This window comes from Betta splendens, chromosome 24, assembly GCF_900634795.4.
Source record: "Betta splendens chromosome 24, fBetSpl5.4, whole genome shotgun sequence".
NCBI classification, from domain to species: domain Eukaryota; kingdom Metazoa; phylum Chordata; class Actinopteri; order Anabantiformes; family Osphronemidae; genus Betta; species Betta splendens.
The window spans coordinates 5,838,459-5,860,554 of record NC_040901.2 but is presented as its reverse complement, the minus strand read 5'-3'; the positions used below and the strand labels follow the sequence as shown (position 1 = coordinate 5,860,554).

The 22,096-nt window shown below is 49.4% G+C and overlaps 1 protein-coding gene and 1 long non-coding RNA gene across 3 annotated transcripts in view; both read left to right on the top strand.

Annotated features, from left to right (window-relative positions):
* LOC114849200 (uncharacterized) overlaps positions 1-2,185 on the top strand; it is a 7,610-nt gene extending 5,425 nt beyond the window's left edge. For both annotated transcript variants that reach the window (XR_008693870.1, XR_008693871.1), the window contains exon 5: positions 33-2,185. This is a non-coding gene — a long non-coding RNA (uncharacterized LOC114849200). The remainder of the gene's footprint in view (positions 1-32) is intronic.
* Positions 2,186-10,322: 8,137 nt separating this feature from the next.
* On the top strand, positions 10,323-18,655 carry trib2 (tribbles pseudokinase 2). The gene is made up of 3 exons (XM_029140361.3): positions 10,323-12,376; positions 13,790-14,082; positions 16,511-18,655. The coding sequence occupies exons 1-3, from the start codon at positions 12,107-12,109 to the stop codon at positions 16,983-16,985; spliced, it is 1,038 nt and encodes a 345-aa protein (XP_028996194.1). The 5' UTR covers positions 10,323-12,106; the 3' UTR covers positions 16,986-18,655.
* The last annotated feature ends 3,441 nt before the right edge of the window (positions 18,656-22,096 follow it).

Here is a 22,096-nt window from a genome sequence, read left to right as displayed (position 1 = left end):
TCATTTCAGATGGAGCTGTGCTTCTTCATCAGACCCGGCCCTTCAGACCACGTTCAAGCGCTGAGACGCCCTGATTAGAAAGCCATTCATCAGTCCGTGGAGGCCGGTCCGAGTGGAAACACTCTCTGAACGCGGCCCGGAGGTATTGATGTTGTTCGGAACATGTGAGGACAAATCTCATTAAACACATAATCTTCCCTCTTCTTCGGCCCCTTTGTCGTCTTTCACGTTCCCGCGCTCTCATTCGCGCTCCTCCGAAAATGCAAAGGAGGCATTTTAGTCCTCATTTAATTAGCGCGGAAATATGCAAAGCAGACTGAAATGTGGAATCGAACCGCTTCATACCCACAAACAATTAGGCTTTAATAAAGGTGTTGCCTCCAACCAGTGCAATAGTTATAGATTCCCTCATTGCTGAAACTCAGAGCTGACCTTAATTTGTTCCCACCCGTTAGAACGTGCGCTTACTGCGCTCTGAACTCACGTAACCTCTGCCTCTATCTGCGCATTGTCTGCAGCAGAACAGAGTGTCAGCCCCTGAAAGCCACATCTATTTATTACACCCGGCGTGCTGAGTCACGCGCGCGCGCGCACACACATGCTGCGGGGCCCCACACGGCGCGTTTGGGAGCGGCGCACGCGCAGGAAGCTGCAGGTGCGCGCGTGCGTGAACGATGTTCCAGTCGTGGATTTCTGAGATCCTTTCCCGTTCTCCATCAAATCTCGAGGACACGCATACATTATCCTCGGAACGTGTGACGGAACGTTTCCAGATACGGAACGGAGCGGCTTAGAACCAACCGGAACCGGCACCGTGGGGGGCGAGGTTTTTTCTCGTCGGGGTGTGCGCTCGAAAACACAAACCGGACGCGGGCGCGTTAATTCGGGGCGCCTTTCGCCGCTCTCCGCACCCAACTGCACATCCGCCGCTACGGACCAACACGTTCAGCCGTTTGAGCTCGCGCGCGCACGTGGTCAACCGTGTCATCCGGGTTCTGTCCTCCAGGCAGAGCTGTCTGAGGGTTCGACAGGCTGAATCTGGAACCGGCTCCCCAGATATAGACACACATATAATTTGTCTGCGTGCGCTTAATTTTAACCTACCGTCATAGAAGATGAGCATGAGATCCGTGATCTGCACTGGCCTATTGCTCGGTACCGAGGCGGCCCCGGAGTGAAGCGGGCCCACGTCAGCACCAGTGGAGGTGGGTCCTTCCCCCCGGGCCGGGCCGAGCCGAGCCACCAGCCGCATGTTTCACGCTGGCCGTCCTGCCTTGCATCATGTCCTGATCACAGCCACAACAACAGACGTGGCAGCGGAGAGGCAGCACCTTGCAGCGCTCGGGGGCTGAGGCAAAACCTGCCAAACTTTGCATCAGAGCCTGTTTTTTAAAAAGGCCCAATGCGTCTAAAATTGCTAAAAAAGTGTAGGTTTTAGTTATATGTCGGCGCTGTGAGGTTTTCTGTGTTTTTAATTGCCTGTAATTGCATTGATCCCCCCTGCTGTGCCGACTAGAACCAAGTCAGCGCCGTCACACGTCCGGCCGCGATGAATGGAAGTGCTCCGGCAGACAGGCGTTCCCGCGGCCCGGTCCATTAATGCATTATAAACGAGGCCGCTCGCATCCTCCGAGGAGCACGTGAGGCGTGCGAGACACCACAGGCCGGTGTTTCCTGTCTTCCAGTAAGGAGCAGCCGGCACCACGTGAGCCAGCAAGCAGGAAACCATGTGATGCGGCAGTCTAGACCACCAGACCCGAGAACGACTGCAGACTCACGGATCGCTACACAATGTGCATTAAAAATAACCTGTGTTGTCTATTGCAGGTCCATTCCGGGTTTTGTTCAGAACATTTTGACAGTTTAATTCGCTCCATTATTACAAACATAAGAAATAGATGAGGCGTGCATGGGCTGTTTAAATAATGCATGCATCTGATGACTGACAGACAGTGTGTGTTTGTGTTTGTGTGTGTGTGTGTGTGTGTGTGTGTGTGTGTGTGTGTGTGTGTGTGTGTATGTGTGTGTTTGTGTGTGTGTGTGTGTGTGTGTGTGACTGCACTCTGTGACTCATATCAAAGGCTTGATTTCAGGATACTCTCTCCAGGTATTACACAGTAAGGAAAATCCTGTCCTTTTCATCTATGGCAAAGTTACAGTGATATTACGTTTGATGTCGGAGCCAAGCACTTCAGCACTTTGAAGTGTGCTTGTTGTGCAGGCCCGGTCGAGAACTCATTTAATGTTCTGATAGTTGCACCGTGTCACATGACGGGTCCAAGCATGAAAGCTGAAGCTCTGGGAGTGGAGTTTTCCTCTTTCTAACCCCTGGCTCGGCCCGTGTGCCACCGGGCGTCGCCTGATGCAGCCGCCGGTCCTCTGCACTGCAAACAGAACCGGGCTTTAGATAGAACCGAGGCGGGATCGTGCTGTGGTCCACTTTGGTGGGTAAAGCCCCAGAGTAAGCGCGGCGGTTATATGAACAGCAGCAGACATGCTGCACACGCCACAAACACACATAAACACACACCTGCACACACACACACACACACACACACACACACACACGCACTGGGAGAGTGGGAGCCACAGTGGAAACTCTGAGTCACCAGCGCTCCTTTGCCATTCTGAACCTAAATCATTGTGGCACTGAGTCACTGCAGGACTTCCTGTGTGTTCGTTTATGAGCCTGCCTGCGTGAGAGAGTGCAAATTCAAACAATTCTATCTATACAGTGCGCTTTGTTTCGTGTGCATGCATTCGTGGTATTTGAATTGTTTCCATTCATGGTCAGACGGGCCGTACGGGCACCTACAAAACCCGGTGTGTAGACGAGAGGAGAAGCTGGCGAGCTTGTCTTACAGATGAAGGGTGTAGGAAGCCAAGGATGCTGCAAATAGCAACATGAGGGGGATTTTTATTTCTCTCTCTCTCATTACTGTCTCGCACACCTTTCTCATTTCAAGACACGCTCCCTCGCTCGCCCGCACGCTGCGCCGAGTCTCGTTTCATTTGCTCGGCAGCAAAGTTCAGGCCCGGTGCTTTAATGCGTTCTGATGGCACATAATGGGGCTGACGTGTCAACATGACTCTTGTCAGAAATCAGGCATTTTCCACGGAGATAATGAAGGCGTTTAACATTCCTGTTGCACCAACAAGATTGAACATATGCACACACACACACACCCACACACACACACACACACACACACACACACACACACACACACTCGAGGGCATAATGGCCGGTAGCGACGCTGACATGTGTTTGTGGTCGCCGTGACCCGATAAGCACAATGCCTCCATGAAAATGAATGTGATAAAGCAGTATAAGCTGTGCTCCTGCTGCCGCGGCCGTGATCCTCTGTGATTCCATGCTATCGCGTGGCGGCTAGTTAGCGGTCACGCTAAAGCGCGCGCGCCGCAAAACGTAAAGATAGCATTTATGGAGCGGCCGCCGCCCAGATATACTGCGAATCGCGGCGATGAGAAAAGCGCTGCAGGGTTGTTGCTGAACGAATGGAAACTTCAGAGCGAGAAGTTCACGCTGTGGCCGCTCTTAGTCATTCTAAGCAATCATCGTAGCTGGTGTGTGGACACCGAACATCCTTCCAAGACCACAGTGAAATATTTTTAGGCGTCACGATCGCCAGTTGTTCATTAGAAGCCGTCTTCGTCTGAGCTCGGGCTTGGATTGATTCGAAAAATCTGTAGGAGTGATTATGAGACAGGAAGGTGGGAGGCTTTGAAACTGAAACCAGCCCGAATGGAATCAGATGCATGTGAGCCAACCGCCATCAGCCCACTGCTGGCTGCCTAAAAGCTTCTGACCTTTGAGAATAGGACGGATATGGAAATGGTTGCTGCACAGGCTTCCAGCACACGTGTCCTGCATGAGCGCGCGGCTGAATGCGCGGCCTACGCGAGATGCGCTAACCAGGCTAGCGTCCGTGAGCCCAGCGGCTCGACTTCCCCGCGCCCGAGGCGGGCGGACCAGGAGGAATGGAGCGGCTGACTGCTTCGGATGACTCATCCCCATTGATGAGCTTAACAGCCATCAATTCCACTCTAGGGAGCAGGGCCCAGCACTCTCCCCCCCACCCGCTGCACTCCTGCCTGGGCTTAGCTCCCCCCCCCTTTCCCAGTAGAAGGCCTGGAGCTTAAATTAGCGCTCTGGCAGCTGGCCATGTGAGAGGGGAGCAGCGAGCAGGCAGCAGCCATTCATTCCTCTGGAAGCCCGACTCCGATTCATGGCTGGGGCTCAGGGAGGGCTTCCTTCTCAATGGAGCGGACAGAGTTTGCCTCTGCGCTAAAAGTTCCATCAAGTTCGGAGGAAGGCTGGTGTCAAAACGCATCCCAGCACAGGTTGAGGGTTAGCCGTGCTGTCAGCTTGTCACATTTCATAGTCTTCAACATGTTTCTGGTTTTTAATCTTAATAATTCCTCATTCAAAAAAAGCTTGGTTGAAAAATAGATATAGTGAGAATTTGCAAAAAGTGCAACAATTGTTGTTTAGGTCATATCATCGTACTCTATATAAAAAAGAATCACACCTCGATAAGACGACTTTGATGCGAGGTAAAAAACTCATTTCACAGACAAATGCGAAGCGTCGCCGTGCGATCTCGATATTCTCGCTCCATCTCCTCCATCCTTCGCTTCTCTGCTAAGCTGTTATCGCGCTCTGAGGAGATTGCTTTTTGGTTTGCCCCTTCATTTCTTCGGCGGTTATTACATCTGAAGCCGGGGAGGTTGCCTCAGCGCGGTGCACGGGTTGTGCAAACACACCTGTTACATTTCATATAATGCAGTGGCCTTTTGACATGTGTACACACAGGCAGGGTAATAATGCACCATATACGCCGGCAGTAATGCACCGCATCCAGAGAGCATCCCCACAGTCATCCACTGCTGCAGCATCTGTGACAGGCAGACGTGGGCTTTGGACAGAACATCACTGTTGTTATACATCCATTTGTTGGTCCATCTGCTAGCTACACCTTTTTATCATTTGGGTGGGGGGAGGAGGGGGTCATCCCAGCGGAGTGTGGGTGTCTGCTCTCTGGACATGTTGATCACAGGCCTGATCCAGATCCATACAACCATTCATAGAGAAATTCACATTGGATTGTGAGTGGAACTAACAAGTGGCAATAGTCCACCACACTTATGCTGGATCCCAGACCCAACCATTGCACACTTCTATCTGCTGTTTTCTATTTGATAACCCTTTAGGATTTGGGTATAAACGCAAAGCAGCTAAATGTATCCAGGGAAAATGCAGGAAAGGGCAACTAATGGTGATGTCAACAGTTGGGGAAGGATGTGACTACAACAGCTGCTCAGTCTGATGGAGAAAACACACACACGCACGCACGCAGACACGCACGCACACACACACACACACACACACACACACACACACACACACACACACACACACACACACACACACACAGCATCTGCTAGGGAGAAATATAAGCTGACAATATATATATGATATATATGATGTATATATCGGAGGATGCTGTATATATGATTAAATTAGAGCAAAGCATCCTGTTTTTAATTGTGTTACAGCCGTGGTTTCACTTCTGAGCAGGCGGCAGTTTTTCAAAGGCTACAATTATTATATTCTGCATTAGAGTCGTATTTGTGTGTGTTAGGAAGGAAGAAAGAGGATAAATGAAGCAAATTTAAATAAATGTCTATGTGTCTGTCACATAAACATACAAGACACCAGATAATGAGCCTAAAAACAAACGAACTTGGTCAAAATACAGCAGTAGGCAAAACCCTGTCTTTGTCTTTAGGTGTACACACACACACACACACACCTGAGAGGTCAGCACTATAGGCCCGCCTGAGTCAGCAGGAAGGGACAGCTACTGTACGGTGCCACACAGAAACCCGCTGCCGGGCCGTGCTCCTCCTCCTTGTCTCCAGATCTGCGCTTCACTCGCACATGTTCGCCTTTCAAGGGGCTCTCCTGCGTTGACGAGGAAAAACCAGCAGAGATAGCGATCGGCGCGGTGACACCCCAGGCGTCTGCTGCCCTTTATTCTCCAGCCACCTACGCTTCCTGGTGTCGTGGCGGCGTAACGCTGGAAGGTTCCGAAGTGAGACGCGTGTCGGCCCTCGCTGGTGAAGGCGCCTGTCACAGGCCTCCGCTAGGCAGCGAGGGTCAAAGCAGGCCATTACCGCCACCGCTAACGCTGCTAACGCTGCTAGCGCTGCTAGCGCTGCTAGCGCTCAGACGCTAGAAGCAATCGCAGGTCCTTCCTTCACTCCTCACTGCCTCCACCCTCACCGCCAGCTTCTGTCAGGCTCGGGGCCTTTTTGCCTGCAGAGAGGGACCTTTCAAGATGACAGTCACTTATTATCTTAATAGCGGCGCATCCCCAATATGAGAATACATGTCATACTCGAAGCAGCCCACACAGGCGTGCGTGAAATGGAAACAAAAAGCAGGCATTCCCTTTGTGACTCTTCTTCTAACCATTCATATTCCTTTTAACTAAATGATGCATACTCTTATCTGGTATCTGCTGCCCTCGATTTAGTGGCCCAGATTCTCATTTCACAACAAAGACTTCCTCTTTCAGATTTCACGGCACAATAGGAGGCTTCTACCTGTTTTGATTCTCCTCTTAAAGGCGCTGTGGAGGGTAAACAGCGGCGCAGGCTGCCTTGTTTGTTTGCGCTGACTGCCGTGCACGTCTCCCACGAGCTCTGGCTTGACGCTCGCACCGCGTGGACGTGGGATTTCAAAGCAGCCGGGTGCCAGAGTCTCCCGCTGTAGGTGCACGGCGCAGCATCGCTACAGGCCGGAAGCGGAGCGGCGTCGAGCTTATATACGAACGCACTGCGTGTGATTTGCATAAATAACTGCAAAATATTCCTCCAAACCTCAACAGTCCACATGCACCTTGCCTAAAACCAGCGTACAGTGCAACACAGTGCTGCTTCAAGAGCTTAGAGTAAGGTCCCTGGAGTGGACGTATCTAAAGCATAATATTGTTTGTGTTGTGAATGCGATATTCCCCGAGGATCAGAGACACGTTGCCATGGCAGCAACTCCAACATGGCATCAATCGCGGCGATGCCTGGGTACAGTACAGTGCGTGCGCCTGTTTGTGTGTTCCCGAGCTCAGGCCCGGCGAGGACAGGACGCGCTCATCATTCGATAGCTTATCGCGGCAGCTCCGAATCGCTGAGCGCACCGGATTAACGTGACCTTGGGCGACGTGAACGTCCCGTCGGCTTCACTCCAAGCTGGTCGCGTTGTCCGCATAGGGAGGTGGTAGGTTTTAGTTGGAAACCTCACCCTTTCATTCGTTTCTTTAAGCTGCTCATTGAGACGTGCAGCATCTTCATGTACAACATATTAACAATTTTTGGTCACATGCTGCAGCACATGCTCTCGAGGGGAGGACATGTTTTGAACTGACATAACCACAACATGGTCAGATAAATGGGTTGCACCTGTGACTGCATATTTTCATCAGTAGTAGCCGAAGGTCCCCGGTGAAAGTTATTAGGAAATTAACATGAGACTAAACCTTATGAGGTCATATGTGACATAAAAACAAACTTGTGAATTATCAAATTATCAAAGGTCAAAGGTCAGGAAGGCCTGTTGTGTTCTTTATGGTTTTGGTGAACTCTGCAGCTCCTCTCACTGTAACACTGTGACGTTCCTGACTGTACTCGGACCCCTCATCCCGGCGGTGGGTATAAGAAGCCTGGGACTGACTCATCTCCGGTGAATGCAGTAATATGCCGGTGTCTCTGGTTTTCCCTGCGACGCCTCAGGCGTCTCCACGTCGATGTGTAGCGTTGCCAGGAAATGTTTTCTACGGGGGGAAAGACAATATCAGCTGTCAGAGGGAGCAGAGAGAAAATGCAAATCAAGGCACCAGTGATGTTGTATTTGCTGGGATCTTGTTCCCTCCGCTTGGCAGTCTGAACATGTCAGGCGCGTCCCAGTCAGCTGAAAATATGCAAACGGTGCTGCATATTATGATAATGTTATATCTTTCCAACATTTAGCAATTCAGCTTGGAGGGAATTCATATTATGGCTATCAAACATATAACTGCCTATAAATGAGAGATGAAAAGGTGATGAAATGCATATTTCGCTTCGCTGGAGCCATTTGGAGTCTTGAGCTGCTAAAGCTGTGCGATTTCACTTCTGCAGCTCTAATGTATGACTATTATTAACCTCCCCACTTAAGAGTAAGTGACTCACCCTGTGACAGAGCTGCCACAAGCCCTCACTCAGCTGTCTGACTTCAGCATGGAGCGATCCAAGCCGGTGACGCCACCCCCGTCTCCCCCTGGAGCCAGGATCCTTCCTCTCCACGCGGAGCTGGTCTCGCCTGCGCGACCTGCCCACGGTGTGCCGCTCCATCCCCACGTCTGTACAGCTTCGATCAGTTTGCATCACTTCTCCTCATTCTGCAGGTGTTTCATTCGACACTCAGCCCCCTTTGATGATGAAAGGTAGGAAGCGGGCTGATATCATATGTGCTGCATACAGAGTTATGAACGCCTTCATTGTCTGTGTTGCTGAGCAGGACTCCCCATAATAACATATAGGAGTAATAAGCTACTGTGCGGCTTCACAGCTTCCTATTGTATGACGTGGCATTTTAATGGGGAGCTCTGATTACAAATTGATATTAAAACCAGGCCCGCAGTTGTAATTGTGCTACTTCGGGTGATTACAATTGCTATGTGACAAGCTGCTGTATCAAGCAGATTATCTGGAGAGAACGGGAAGAACAGTGCGCATCGCTGTATAATCAGTGAAACATTATCTCCCCCACGCCCTCCTTTCTTTCCTTTCCTCCTTCCTGTCCTCGAATCCGCAGCTCCGCCGGTTATAAACAGGCCCTGAGGTTGAAATGGCCGCGCCGGGCAGAATGTGGCACAAGCACCCGCGCACCCTAAAATAACTTGTTTTTCTCCCATTTGTAATTGTAGGGGTGTCGCAGCTGTTGCCTATTACCAAAAAAAGACGGAGCGGCGCGGGTTTTGTTTAATTCCCAATAGTGAACGTGGAAATAAACTCCGTTGGAGCAGCTGGAATAAGGCTGAGACCATCTTTGAGAAGAACTCAAAAAGCGTTTTCTGCATCTCCTCTACTTTGCAGGTCCCTCCTCTCCTCCCGCCGCCTGCCTCTCCATCCTCCATCCCCGCTCCCTCACATCAGCGAGCGATCACATCCCTCCCGTGCTCCTGCATCGCTCTCCTCGCATACAGCGTGATTGGATTCCTTTGTGAAAGTTCCCCCGCAGGGCGTGGGTCCGATCCTCGCCGGGACCGGCTCGCATCACAACATGACAGCGGCATTGTCTATTCCCTGAATGTGCAATTCATAGAAAACAACGCGTTTTTGTGGGTTACGTGATATATCTCTGTCTGTTTTCATTCACACTGCAGAAATCACATGCTTCTGGTTTATGCAAACCCTTTCACTGCCAATATTACAGTAGAAACTGACCTCAGATCTTTTTCTACAGGGCAACTATTAGGAAGTCCTCATTGACACAAACATGAAAGCGCGAGGACTAGGAGCTAAAAAACCATAGCAACGAGAACAATGACAGGTTTGAGTGTCAATGAAAGGAGACACATCCCGACAGGAAACGGAACCGCCGAACATCAACGCGCGATGAACCCAGCCGCTGCCAACGGGCCGGAGGGGGAACCGTGACACCGTCGCTTTCTGCAAGACACGTCTTGTGTTTTGATATACATGCACACAGTCATAAGCGCCCGCTGGAAGGCAGTTGTGAGGCAGCCTGCCGTTATACTGCTGGGAATGTAGGCGTGTCTGGAGAGCCGATGAGCCTCCATGGATTTTCTCGAGTGCCGCTCTCCACTGCGAATGAGTCACCCAGTGCATCGGGGAACGGGGGCAAAAGGGATCTCTGGGGATTATTATTCTGATTTCTGCACAGCTGGGACTTAGGCTAAACACGTTTACTGTCTAGGGTTAGATTGGTGCACAGATGAGGCGTGCACAGGCATCGCTGTTTGCAGTGTTTAGTATCTCGTTTAACTGAATGCGTGAAATAGAAATAACGGCGGAGAGTTTGAAGATTGGGATTTGAAAGCTTGTGGGTGCAGCCACATTCTGCAGCAGTGAGCTGTACTTCTGGGATGAGAGGCCTCTGTGTGAAAAATGCATTTCCATGATGCGGGGGTTTATCGAAACAGGCAGCGAGAGATGAAAATGGTGAATAGCCTGTGTGTGTGTGTGTGTGTGTGTGTGTGTGTGTGTGTGTGTGTGTGTGTGTGTGTGTGTGTGTGTGTGTGTGTGTGTGTGTGTGTGCACATGCGCTGCTACTGGGACCTAGAGGAATAAAGGTTACTTCGAACACTTCTGTCAGTGTGTCGCGTCCAGCTGCAGGCATTCCTCTCAACGCCTCGACGCGGAATTGCACAATCCTGTTGTCACAGGATTACGTCCCATCACAACAGGGTTTTTTCTGGTTGTGTTCTTAGTGATGATCGTCTTATATATGCTGCTAGAGAACATTTAGTTTATTGTATTTATATCTACATGAAATCAGCAGTCGTGTACAGTGTTATATTTGGCCTAGATGACGTCATAATGGTGTTGGTGCCAATCATTATCTCTGCTGCCTATCGGGTAGAGTATGTCTATATGCTATTGTGAGGGAGGGATCCCCCTGGCTTTCATTTCAGGAGGAAACGCATTTGTAACACAGCATGTACAGTAGCTATACTCTCACACTCCCACCTCCCCCTCCTCACCCCTCCTCACCCCCTCCGCATCCAAATTACCAGCATGCGCCGCATTTAGATTCCTGGGGGCGTCGCCGCGCCACATGCTCTCACATGACCGCGCCGCATATTCTATCGCAGGCGCGAAGCCAATGGGGTTTCGATACGGTGGTGACGTCAAGGGGGCGGGTCAGTGGGCTCGCGCGCGTGTGTGTGTGTGTGTGTGAGCCTAAGTGTGTGCGAGCGAGAGCCGCGTGTGAGCTCGCGCGCGCGCAGGAGCCCCCTCCGCCAGCCATCTCTCTCTCTCCTCCCTCCCTCCCTCTCCCCCTCTCTCTCTCTCTCTCACTGTGTACAGGCGCAGTGTGAGCAGTGTGAGCAGCTCGGCTGGCCTCCCTCCGCTCTGAATGGACTAGATTCCCAGCCACGTAAGAAGCACAGAGAGGATGTCCTGCTGAATCCAGGGATAGGCCTGGGAAAGTCGGCCGGCCGTCCCTTCCTTCCTTCCTTCCTTCCAGCAGCAGCTCACCCCAGCACCCACAAAGACAGACCGCACTTCTCTTCCACTGGACCACGACGAAGACCAGCGAGGACGTTCACTCCAGCGCGCGGCGACCTACGTCAGTGCTCCGGATGCGCCTTTCGTCCTCCCGCGGTGCATCACGTTCGCCGTGCACGGATACGATCCCGGGGAACAAGGCCGTGCACTGACCTGGTACTAGTTAGCCGGTGACGCTAGCCAGTTAGCTCTGCACCTGCTAGCCATCGTTTGTCTGTCAAATTTCGGCTAAATTTAGCGGCCACGCGCAGCTCGCGACGCTTTAAACATTCGCTGCTTGTTGTTATTTGGCGCTCGTGCCTGTCAGTCGTATCCAGCGGAGTGTTTCTGTTTTATGAAACGTGCCACAGCATTAACCGGCAAGATAAGCTAGCGGACGAGCTGCGGGGTCTCCATTCATTGTAAAAGCTCCCTTCGGCTGCCTTTGTTGCAGCGGGTCTGTGTTGATGCTCCATTTCTAGTCGACGCGGGACAGCGGCTCGGTTATTTGATCTGGCCTTGAATGGAAAACAACGGTGCCACAAGAACGAACGAGCTCTGCAGAAAATCCCGGGGCTCTTTTTGTTGCATGAAAACCAGCGAGCCTGTTGATAATCCGTCACCTCCAGCCGCAGCGTGCGGTCCAGTCGAGCCTTCGCCTTCGCCTTCGCCTTCGCCGCCGTGTTCGCGTTCGGCTGTTGCTTTATGAAAGACCCCTGGACGCGTTTTTAACGTCGCACCGGCTTCACGACTCGGAGGAGGAAGGACCCCCCACCACCACGATTTTGTGGAGCTACCGCATTTGTTCCTCATGAACATACAGAGGTCAAATCCAATTAACATTTCACGTCATGGGAGATCGCGGCACAAATCGCACGATTTCGAAGAATTGTCTTGTTTACGGACTACAGAGTCGCACCAGAGTTTCAGCCCCAACCTCGGGTCCCCCAGCCCGCCGGAGACCCCGGACTCCTCGCACTGTATCTCCCGCATCGGGGACTACCTTTTGTTGGAGCCGCTGGAGGGAGACCACGTTTTCAGAGCCGCCCACCTGCACAGCGGGGAAGAGCTCGTGTGTAAGGTTAGTAGGCGACGCCGGAGACGCAGCCGCATGCTACGGAAAACGTATGTGCAGCACGCGTTACTACAGAACCAGCAGCCCTGCTGTGCATTCGCATCGGCACATTTATGACACACTTGACTGATCCCCTCGGGGGAAACGATAATTATAGCTTTATTCTAATATAGGTCGCACCGAATGTCATATACTGTACAGAGGTTGAGCCGCTGTGTGGCTTGGCCAGCGCACTGAGGCCACCCCCTAAACTTTTTAATAATTACTTGGATTGTAAATAGAGAGCTGGCAGAGCAGCCTCATGGAAAAAGTGAATGGGGCGAGCTGCGTGGTTTGGATTGCATGATGTAACGTTGACAAAGGAGTGAGTAACCACGCACACACTCCTCTGTGCTCCTCGCTTCCCCATGCGCGCGCTCTCTCTCTCTCTCTCTCTCTGTGACAGAGCCGCGCTATAATCCTATTTATGCCCCTTTGGTTTCATATTAGGCGCACAAACGTCGTCATGTCGCTCCTTGGATGCAGGGACTGCAGTCTTTTGGGCACTGCACACACAGGATTAACAAATTATACAAGTTCAGCCAGCTGCTGTGTGACATTGGCTTTTCTAACCATCTGAAATAATCCACCACGGCTTACGCTGACTTTCATATAAAATGGCTTTGAGGACAGTGTTGTTGTCCCTGGGGGGCGTTCCGGCTTTAAGAATGCTTAAACGAGTTGAGTCCATAGTTACACGCGCCGCTGCACTCATGAGGCACGACATATCTAATAACCTGCACCTTTTGACTTGAGATAATGTTTCGCCATGGCAATAACAAATTAATGGCCTTTGGCACAGGCTGCCAGCTAACTGCTGTTTGACCTCGCGCTGTTTGCGTCGGTTTCCACTCTGCATCGATCAGTCCCCGCTCCCCGGATTGATCGGTCCTGCCAAGCTGGAAGCGCAGGTCACAATTTAGGATCCCAGGAGCTGTGGGGTGCGTCTGAACCGGCTGTGAACAGAGGAGCCCTCTCGTGTGAACTGGCTGCACGGAAAATCATTTGGGGGGGTTACTATGGAAACAACGGCCAACTTTGGCCTGCAGTACAATGCCGTGCACTAACACTGCGCTTTCACTTTGTCACCGTGTAACCTTATCCCCTCGCACACAAGTCTTGTGTAAGGAGAACGTGGTGAAGACGGTCACATTTTGGTCACATGTTGCACAATTAAGGGCTATTTGGAGCTTTTTCACTTGGGTTTAATGGCGTGTCAGACATAAAAAATGAGTGTTTGGCAGAGGTTCTCGCCCTAAAATGTTACCGCCACAACAACCTAATGAGGTAGCTGCACACACAGTCCATTCTAGATGACGAAGTTGGCAACTGGCTTGAATGCAGACTGTGAATAAGTCCTTCCCTTTCCTATGATTGCAGGTTTTTCACATTGGCAGATACCAGGAGTCACTGGCAGCCTACTTCGCCCTGGGGCAGCACCAGCATATCAACCAAATCCTGGAGATCCTGCTCGGGGAGACACAAGCCTATGTATTCTTTGAGAGGAGCTACGGCGACATGCACTCTTTTGTCCGCACCTGCAAGAAGTTGCGTGAGGACGAGGCTGCCAGACTCTTCTATCAGATAGCCTCGGCTGTGGCACATTGCCACGACAATGGACTGGTCCTTCGTGACCTCAAACTGAAGAAGTTTGTCTTCAAGAACGACGACAGGTGAGTTCTGTAGAAAAGGCAATTTAAGCACATTACTGTTGCTGATAGCAGTCTCCTTTCTCTGCTTGACCTGTACATAATGGATGTGATATGACAGCATGTTATTGTTATCTGTGTCATATGTCAGCTTACAATGAGGGCAGTGTAAATAGAGACAATACAAGATTGACTCGCCTCTCCCTAATATTATGCAGAGCCTTGGAAACGTAAAACCATTGTGTGTCCCCCCGTCTAATCTTGTGCACATGCTATTAGTGGCCATACAGTATGACACTTATTAGTTGCACCAATCTGTCTCTTGTACCATATGACAGTTAGGTTCTGTGGGCTTGTGTTAGTTGGTGGATTCGTGCAGCAATGCTTTATTATACGTATTTTGGATCAATGAAGATACTAACATTTAAAAGGTGTTTTTTAGCTTATTAATGTAAAAAAGGGTAATTAAAAACAAGACAAACTCCTCTTAATATAGTGTTTGCTGTGACCTTGATAATAAACACAACAGAAGAACTGTTTCAACAAATTCTGCAATTAGAACTTTGTAAAAGCAGAATTGTGGCAGGAATCGTTTCCTGCATTCGATTGTAGAGGCGTACCTAATAAAGTGGCCGATGAGTTTGCAGTGAACACACATGGAACAAGTCAGTCGTTGCAGTTATTTCCGCCGCTGTTATTGCGCCGAGAGGCACAGATAGTGTACCATGACCAGCCTGACAGAATATCAATTATGCAGATTGGGTGCCACTTGTGCATCAGTATGGTTTTCTGCAGAAGGCAAAACCATATGGTCCGTGCGGCACCGCGTGAGTCTACTGACACCTTGTGGCAACACTTAAAACTACAGTCATAAAAATTCAGACATGGGTTGCCACAGCAACCCGCATGCACTCTTTTCATAATCAGCTTTAATATTGACTTTTTTTATGCTGACAAAATTGGTAAAAAAAAAAAATGTTTCATTTTTTGTCAGTGTCTTCAAAAGTGCTAATGCAAATGATTAAAATGAAAAGTCGGTTCTTTTAACAGCCCACAGACTGGACCTGAGTGCTCCCCGTCTCAGTGTGATGTCATTGTTTGGCGCTAACTGTGGAAAAAGGGAAGTTGAGCTGCCTCACATTTTCAGTACGGGTCCAATGACCTTGAATGTTGCACTAGACTGCTCATGGGCTTGAATGCCGAGTCCCCCTCCTCTGCCATTAAATGATTGATGCGGGGTGAATTTTAAGAGTGGTGGTGCGGGATATGGCCTCTCAGGAATCCTCTGACACCGTTTCAGTTCTCACGGCTGAGTGGGCATGCAGCCACTGAGATGAACCGATGAAGCTGCTATAAAGTCTGACGCGCGGGCTTGAACCCAGGTGTTTGACAAATGTAAAGCAAGGACACAAAATAATGTAAAACCAAGCAGACATGGAAGTTCTTCTTTCTACAAAATTAGCACACACTTCATACTATATAATTTAAATGAAGACAGTTACATTTTTTTATTTCTAAGCCTAATTGCAGGTTCACATTCTCCAAATGAGGCTGTGTTAAAATATGCACACCACTCTATCTCAGAGGAACAATGGACATTCAGACCAAAGAAACAAAAGAATTTTTTTTAGAGTAGAACTGAAAGAAGTCTAAATAGAAAAACGCTCCACAGCATATTAATAAAGGAACATGACCGTGGAGACAATAAACCACCAAACAAGGGTTGTGTGCATGCACATGTTGTAGAATGCAATAAATACATTCTTGAATAGGTTCAGGCTGGCGCTTTGTCGTTTTCATTTTCCTACTAGGTCCCTGTAGATACTATCTCACATCCTGGCTCTTTGTCAGGTGAAACATATCTCACGGACCTCACGCAGCATTTAAACAGCCACACAAGGGTCCTTTTACTGTGCACATAGAGTTCTGATTCATTCAATATTTACCCGAGCCCCTCAGGATTCTTTAGTGACAAACAACCAGCCATTATTGTCCACACCCAAGGGTGTCATAGATGCTATTGTAGGGTTTAGACAAGAGCACATGATGTTAGTTCAGGGGGTGGAGAGTAAAAACACAAAAGAAAAGAATCCACGTTGGCTGGGATGAAGGAGTACAGTGTGTGAAACTTGATGATCAGTCATGTGTGATTGTGTTTTTTTGGAATAGGGGAGGTCTTTTGAAACGCCTATTTGTATGTCAATGCTTTGTGGCTGGGCTTTCATCCAAGGGAAAGGAAATGTCAAACTTAAGCCCAGAGCATTATGTGCTCTGCTTCCTCTGATAACCAAAATCGATGGCTCTGAAAAACCCAAGAAAATTACCCCCACTTGAGTGTCTATTATACTTTGTCAGTTGACATCCAAAAGATTAGGAATTGACCTTTTAATATGATTCATATTATAAAATAATTGTGTGTTTTAATGCTTTTGTCTCTGTTCTCTGTCTGCAGAAGCTTTGTGAAGCTCGAGAGCCTTGAGGACACTTACATCCTGGAGGGTCTTGATGACTCCTTGTCAGACAAACATGGGTGCCCGGCCTACGTCAGCCCTGAGATCCTCAACGCCAGTGGCAGTTATTCGGGCAAGGCAGCAGACGTCTGGAGTCTGGGCGTCATGCTTTATACCATTCTCGTGGGCCGCTACCCTTTCCATGACGTTGAGCCCGGCTCCCTGTTCAGCAAAATCCGCAGGGGTCACTTTAACATCCCGGAGACTCTCACACCCAAGGCCAAGTGCCTGATCCGCTCCATCCTCCGCCGGGAGCCCGCCGAGCGCCTCACCTCCCGGGAGATCCTGGAGCACCCCTGGTTTATGTCTTCCGGGGCTCTAGGGGGCGCCGTTCTGCACAGTCGGGGGGAACGGGAGCAGGAGCAGATGGTGCCCGAGGTGAACATGGAGGAGGAGCTAGAGCAGTTCTTCAGCTGAGCAAGCGCCAAGCACAAACGGACGACCCCGCCACGGTTGGCTCGCCACGCTCACAGCAGAGTCAGAAACAGTAGTGTAGAGATTACTAGGTGAACATTTGTCACTCATAATCAAGGTGTTTCCATCCTGTTTCGTTTTCCATTGTGTCTTGGAAAACCTGGCATGACAAATGGCATCTACGCGTCACCTGGTGACGCGCGTCCCGCCCAGAGGCGCTGCCGCCAGACATGCAAGTTGCAAACAATGTAGCAAAAGTTCTTTTTTGGATCTGTTCGGTCTAATGTGGTGCTCATAAAAGTAGACACATTCATTCTGACACTATGGAAAGCATGAAGGGACAGACGTACACAGGAAACCAAGAAGAACAATTCAAAACGAACTGCAACACCACACCCTCCCTTAAAGGCTCGTTTTTCCTGTCCAAGCTTTGGGTGGAACCGACTTAGACCACGGACCCAGCGTCAGAAATCACAGCTGCAAGTCTCTGTCTGACCTGGTGCCATCGGCTTCTCTTTCGTCGCCAACGTGTTTGACCTCGACTTTGCTTCTCGCCCACATTTAGTTCTGTCGCCTCTCATTTGTCTCGTTTTTGCGTTGCTGAAAGTCAGTCGATGGCCTTTTAAATGATTTCGACGCGTCGGCGTCGTCTCATCCTGATCCAGTCACCGCCGCAGCTTCATTTTCCAGTGTGATGCGTTTGTGTTTGTTCGACCCTCTTGTTATTGCTGCTTTAACATCACTCCCACAACCTCAGTCTCAGAAACAGCTGTTTTTCTTTTCTTAACCTTCAAACATAGCATCATGCACTTGATGAGTTCAAATTAGCTTCCTCTTATTTAAATTCACTCTTCAGTTTTGGAATGAGAACGTAACCTTTATTTAAATTGTAACAGCTATATATATATAAAATATATATATCTAAATATATAAATAAATCTAAATATATATATTTAAAACTACATTGCAGGGTTTTCCTTTCTTCAGAGATTCATTTTTCATGTATAATGTAGGCAATACCTTGACACAGGACAGATGCAATGAGGAAAACACATCTGTCTGAAGATTTAGAAAACATCAAATATCCTACGTGCCAGTATTCCTGCGCCCCGACGGCCCGCGCCACCCGGTCTCCCTCGTGACTTTACAAAAACATGATACGAGACACCCAGCGATAGTATTTGTATGACATGCTCACTCCAGGACCTCGTGTTAGTCTCCTCTTGCTTGCGTAGGTTCTGTGACACGACCATGCTCGGAATGGGTACACGTGGACACGTTTTGTCGTATCTCAATGTTACTTGAATTTGTGTTTTTATCTAGTCATTGGCATGTGCCCCATGAATGCTATAGCCTGCCTAGCAGGGGGGGCTGAGGGGTGGGGGGAGGAGGGTGCTTGTTTTATAAGAAAAAGAATAACAGAGAAAATCCTCAGTTTGCTATTATTCTAAGTTGCTTTTCGCTAAACCTTTTTTGCTTTTATTGTTTTCGTAGAAGGAGCTCCCTTTTATTTAAGTTGGTGCTGATTTGGTGCTAATGCTCGGTCCTTTTCCGTTTCCGTTTCCTTTGGAGGGTGGTGCATGGTGGGATACCTGCCTCAGATGTTCTGATTGTATTGTAACAGATTCTGGTGTTTTGTCCAAATTTACTCAGTAAATAAATTGTGAACGGCTGTTTGACTATGCCTTTGTTTTCCCTACATAGGACATGAAACCAAAGGAATCGGCCTGTTTATTAGACACATAATTAAATCTGTGCTGATCATCCAGTAAAGTCAAATCTTTGCAAGTTGTATCGCAGGACATTTCAGATTTTATTTCACACAGCCTTAGAGAAATTCAATATTTCTCCATTTCCAGAATGATTCCAAATGAGTGGGGGGAGAAAGGGTTGGTCTCCATCAGACCCACTCCATCTCAATAATTGCACACGGGGAGAAAAAGCAGAAAAGCGCTTTAGTCAAATATTTCCTCCTGCTGATGAGAAACCGCCAACTGTAGCCTTTGGTGTTTAGTTTGACACCGCTGTACGCTGAGCGAGGCGGCCGACCTCTGGCCCCGATGACCTCGTCCTGCCCCCGAGACCCCCGAGGAGGAAAATCCCATCAAATTCCATTAGGTCACATACCGCTCCAACGTGCGTGTAGGACGAACATCTGTGTGTGTGTGTGTGTGTGTGTGTGTGTGTGTGTGTGTGTGTGTGTGTGTGTGTGTGTGTGCGTGCGCTCCTCCACCTGTCATGTTCGTGCTGGGTAATCCTGATTAAGGTTGGCTCTGGCAGACAGCTGCTGTGATGGAGCATTTAGGTTATCCCCGTTTGAATAAAGGAGAAATGAAAGTCTTTAGATGCACAGCCACATTTTCTACTAACATGTTTCCACTGCTCCTGTGTTGTTGTGAACTCCTTACTGAGACTGAATATTATTTTACATGTGACGTAGCGTGGGTGGCTTGCTGAGGAAACTGCTCCATTACAAAAGCTAGTTGCCCAAATTTAAATATGGTAGGAGGATAATAATAAGTGTAATAATAACAGTTCTAACGCTGCCTGTTGACAGGAAGGGCTCCTCTCTCAGTCCTGTGCATTCCCACTCAGTGACGCTGCCAGTGGAAGCTGCACTAAAACATTTCAAAGGATGCTTCTGTTTAAGCCGCATAAACACATGCTGCATGTGTGTTTGCAGCTCAGTGCAACACCAGGACGGTGCTGCATCCACCGAGTCCAGTATCTGTCTGTCTGTCTGTCTGTGCAGTTGATGAGTGACTGGCTGTCGTGAGAACGCTTTTTTCCTCTTTCCAGTTCCTGTGGAGCTTAATGTCAGACTGAGATAACAGAGTTAAGGATATTTTCCCTGATGAGTGGAAGGGTTTAATTACAGGATACGAGGACAAGCTCCGTCCACGTGTGTCATGTCCATGCGATGGCCGTGGTTTTTCTCAGGGCACAGCAGCAGATAATGTCTGACTTCGTCACGCCTGCTCCTTATTCACTCTGTAGCTCCTCAGCAGGAATATAAGCATTTTGTGATTCACTTAACTCAGACTGGCAGCGGTTTCGATTTTATGTAACTCAGGGGAGCGGCCTCGCTGTCTCGCAGCGTTGAAAGTTTTTCTGTGTTCCGCCGAGCTCCTCCAATTAAGGTTAATGGCACGCTTGCGTAACCGCGCCGCCGCAGCAGAAAGGGCCCCTTTTTCCAATGCCGCCGCCTTCGTGCCGGCCGGGGCCTTGGCAGCACGCGGGAATCCCTCCACGGGGCCAGGGGACCGTAAAGGTGCTGCGGCGGGCCGGTCCCCAGGCGCGGCTCGGTGCACACGGGGCCCCGGGGGGGTTCTGGCAGCCGAGGGCCGTGGCAGGGCACCAAAGACAACACACAGACAACAGATGGCCTCTGTTGTCTTCCACCCAACCGTGAGACTTCTGCCGGCTCTGGGTTACGAAAGCCCCTGAGCAGCAGGGTCGCAGTGAAGCCAGGTGGAGTATGTGAGTCATACAGTGCGTCTACTGCAAAGGGTCAACAAACACCTTATAAATATATTATCAGATCACTCGTTCAATAATAACTGGAGCATCGTGTCATATTATCTTCATAGAGTTTAAAATAGCAGCTTATATTTGGCTCATCAACTCGTCTCTTCAGCCTGCCGCTAAAAGAGATTAGACAGGATGAATGCGTTTCAACACTAGATGGTGCTCAGCAACAGGAGAGAGCTGTTACTCTCATGACGGACACGTCGCACAGACACAGTCTGACAAATGTTTAATAGTGGTGGAACGTGCATTGATCAACGCGCCGTGTTGCAGCAGCAGAAGCCGTAATCTGCTGATTATCTCCTAACGAGCTGTTTAGTGTCTGCTTCGAAAAGAGCTCGGCCCAGTAAATAACAGTACATTACGCTCCAGGGCGCCGGGAGCCACGAGCAGCAAGTAGAAAAGCTGCGGCTCAATTAAGCCTGGAATATTTCATCTGCTTGTGTTTGACGACCTGACCCTAAAAGGTCCGGTTTCACGGGTGTCGGGTCAGTAAACGGATTCTCGAGATGACAGAGTAAAGCTATCGATGGCTTTAAACACTCACAGACCCGCTTCCTGCAGACCGTATTTCTGACTCCTTGCATTTGAAGCTGAATCAACATCCTTCCGTTATATTGTATAACTAGTCGGTTTCCACAGGCCATAAATAAACCGCTATTTCTGTCTCTGCAACCTTCAGCAGAGCGACTCGCGCTGCTAAATATCAGCAGAGAATCATGAAGCAGCTTCGGTCCTGGTGGGTTGAGTCGAGGCCCCCGAAAGCTTTAAATCATCTGGCCCAATGAATCAGAGTCTTGGCTGAGCCAAATTGCCTGACGGTGCCCTGTGGGAGAGATAATTGGGTGAAACAGGTTGTTGTTGTGCCTTACTGAGGTACGAGAGGGGAAAACAGCGCGGGCTTCTCTTCTTAGACAGTAAAACCTCTGAAGCGTGCTGCTTTTAGTTTTAGTGCAGGATGACATTTTTCAATAAAGCAGTTGACACTGTAACAGCCTGCAAATGGCCGAGGGCTGGTTTCCAGTAAATAGACTGGTTTAGCCGTAGCCTGGCTCCACACACAAATAATGATGAACCTTCCTGGAAAACGTTCACTGGGTTTCATATTTTTCCTTTCTATTTTCTTTTTTTTTAATTGTTTTAGTTTTTATACTGTTTGTGAGCTGGAGGTGAAATTCGTGAACTCCACATTGACATTTTATGCTCTTTGAGCCGATGTTACCAACAGTTGCCTGGTTACACAAACGGAAGATACGGAGCAACGTTAACATTCATCCGGAATCATGTTTCTGTCCTCCAGCGCTAACGAACGTCGGGTCCGAGATTTATTCTCCTCTTGGCTCCGCTCTCCGTCTCCTGGGGGACCCGCTGCGGCCCTTTGGCTGCTACATGCTTGTGGTCGCCAGGTAGCGGGCGACCTTTGACCCGCCTGCCACTAACTGTCTGCACCGGGAGGGAATAATGGCTGTTTTTACAGCGTCCCTGTTCAAATGAACTGCTACTGGTGATAATTCTTGGTTTGCGACTACAGGTGAGTCTGCATGTTTGTTCCATCCATTGTTGTTACAATTAAAAAGTAGATGTTA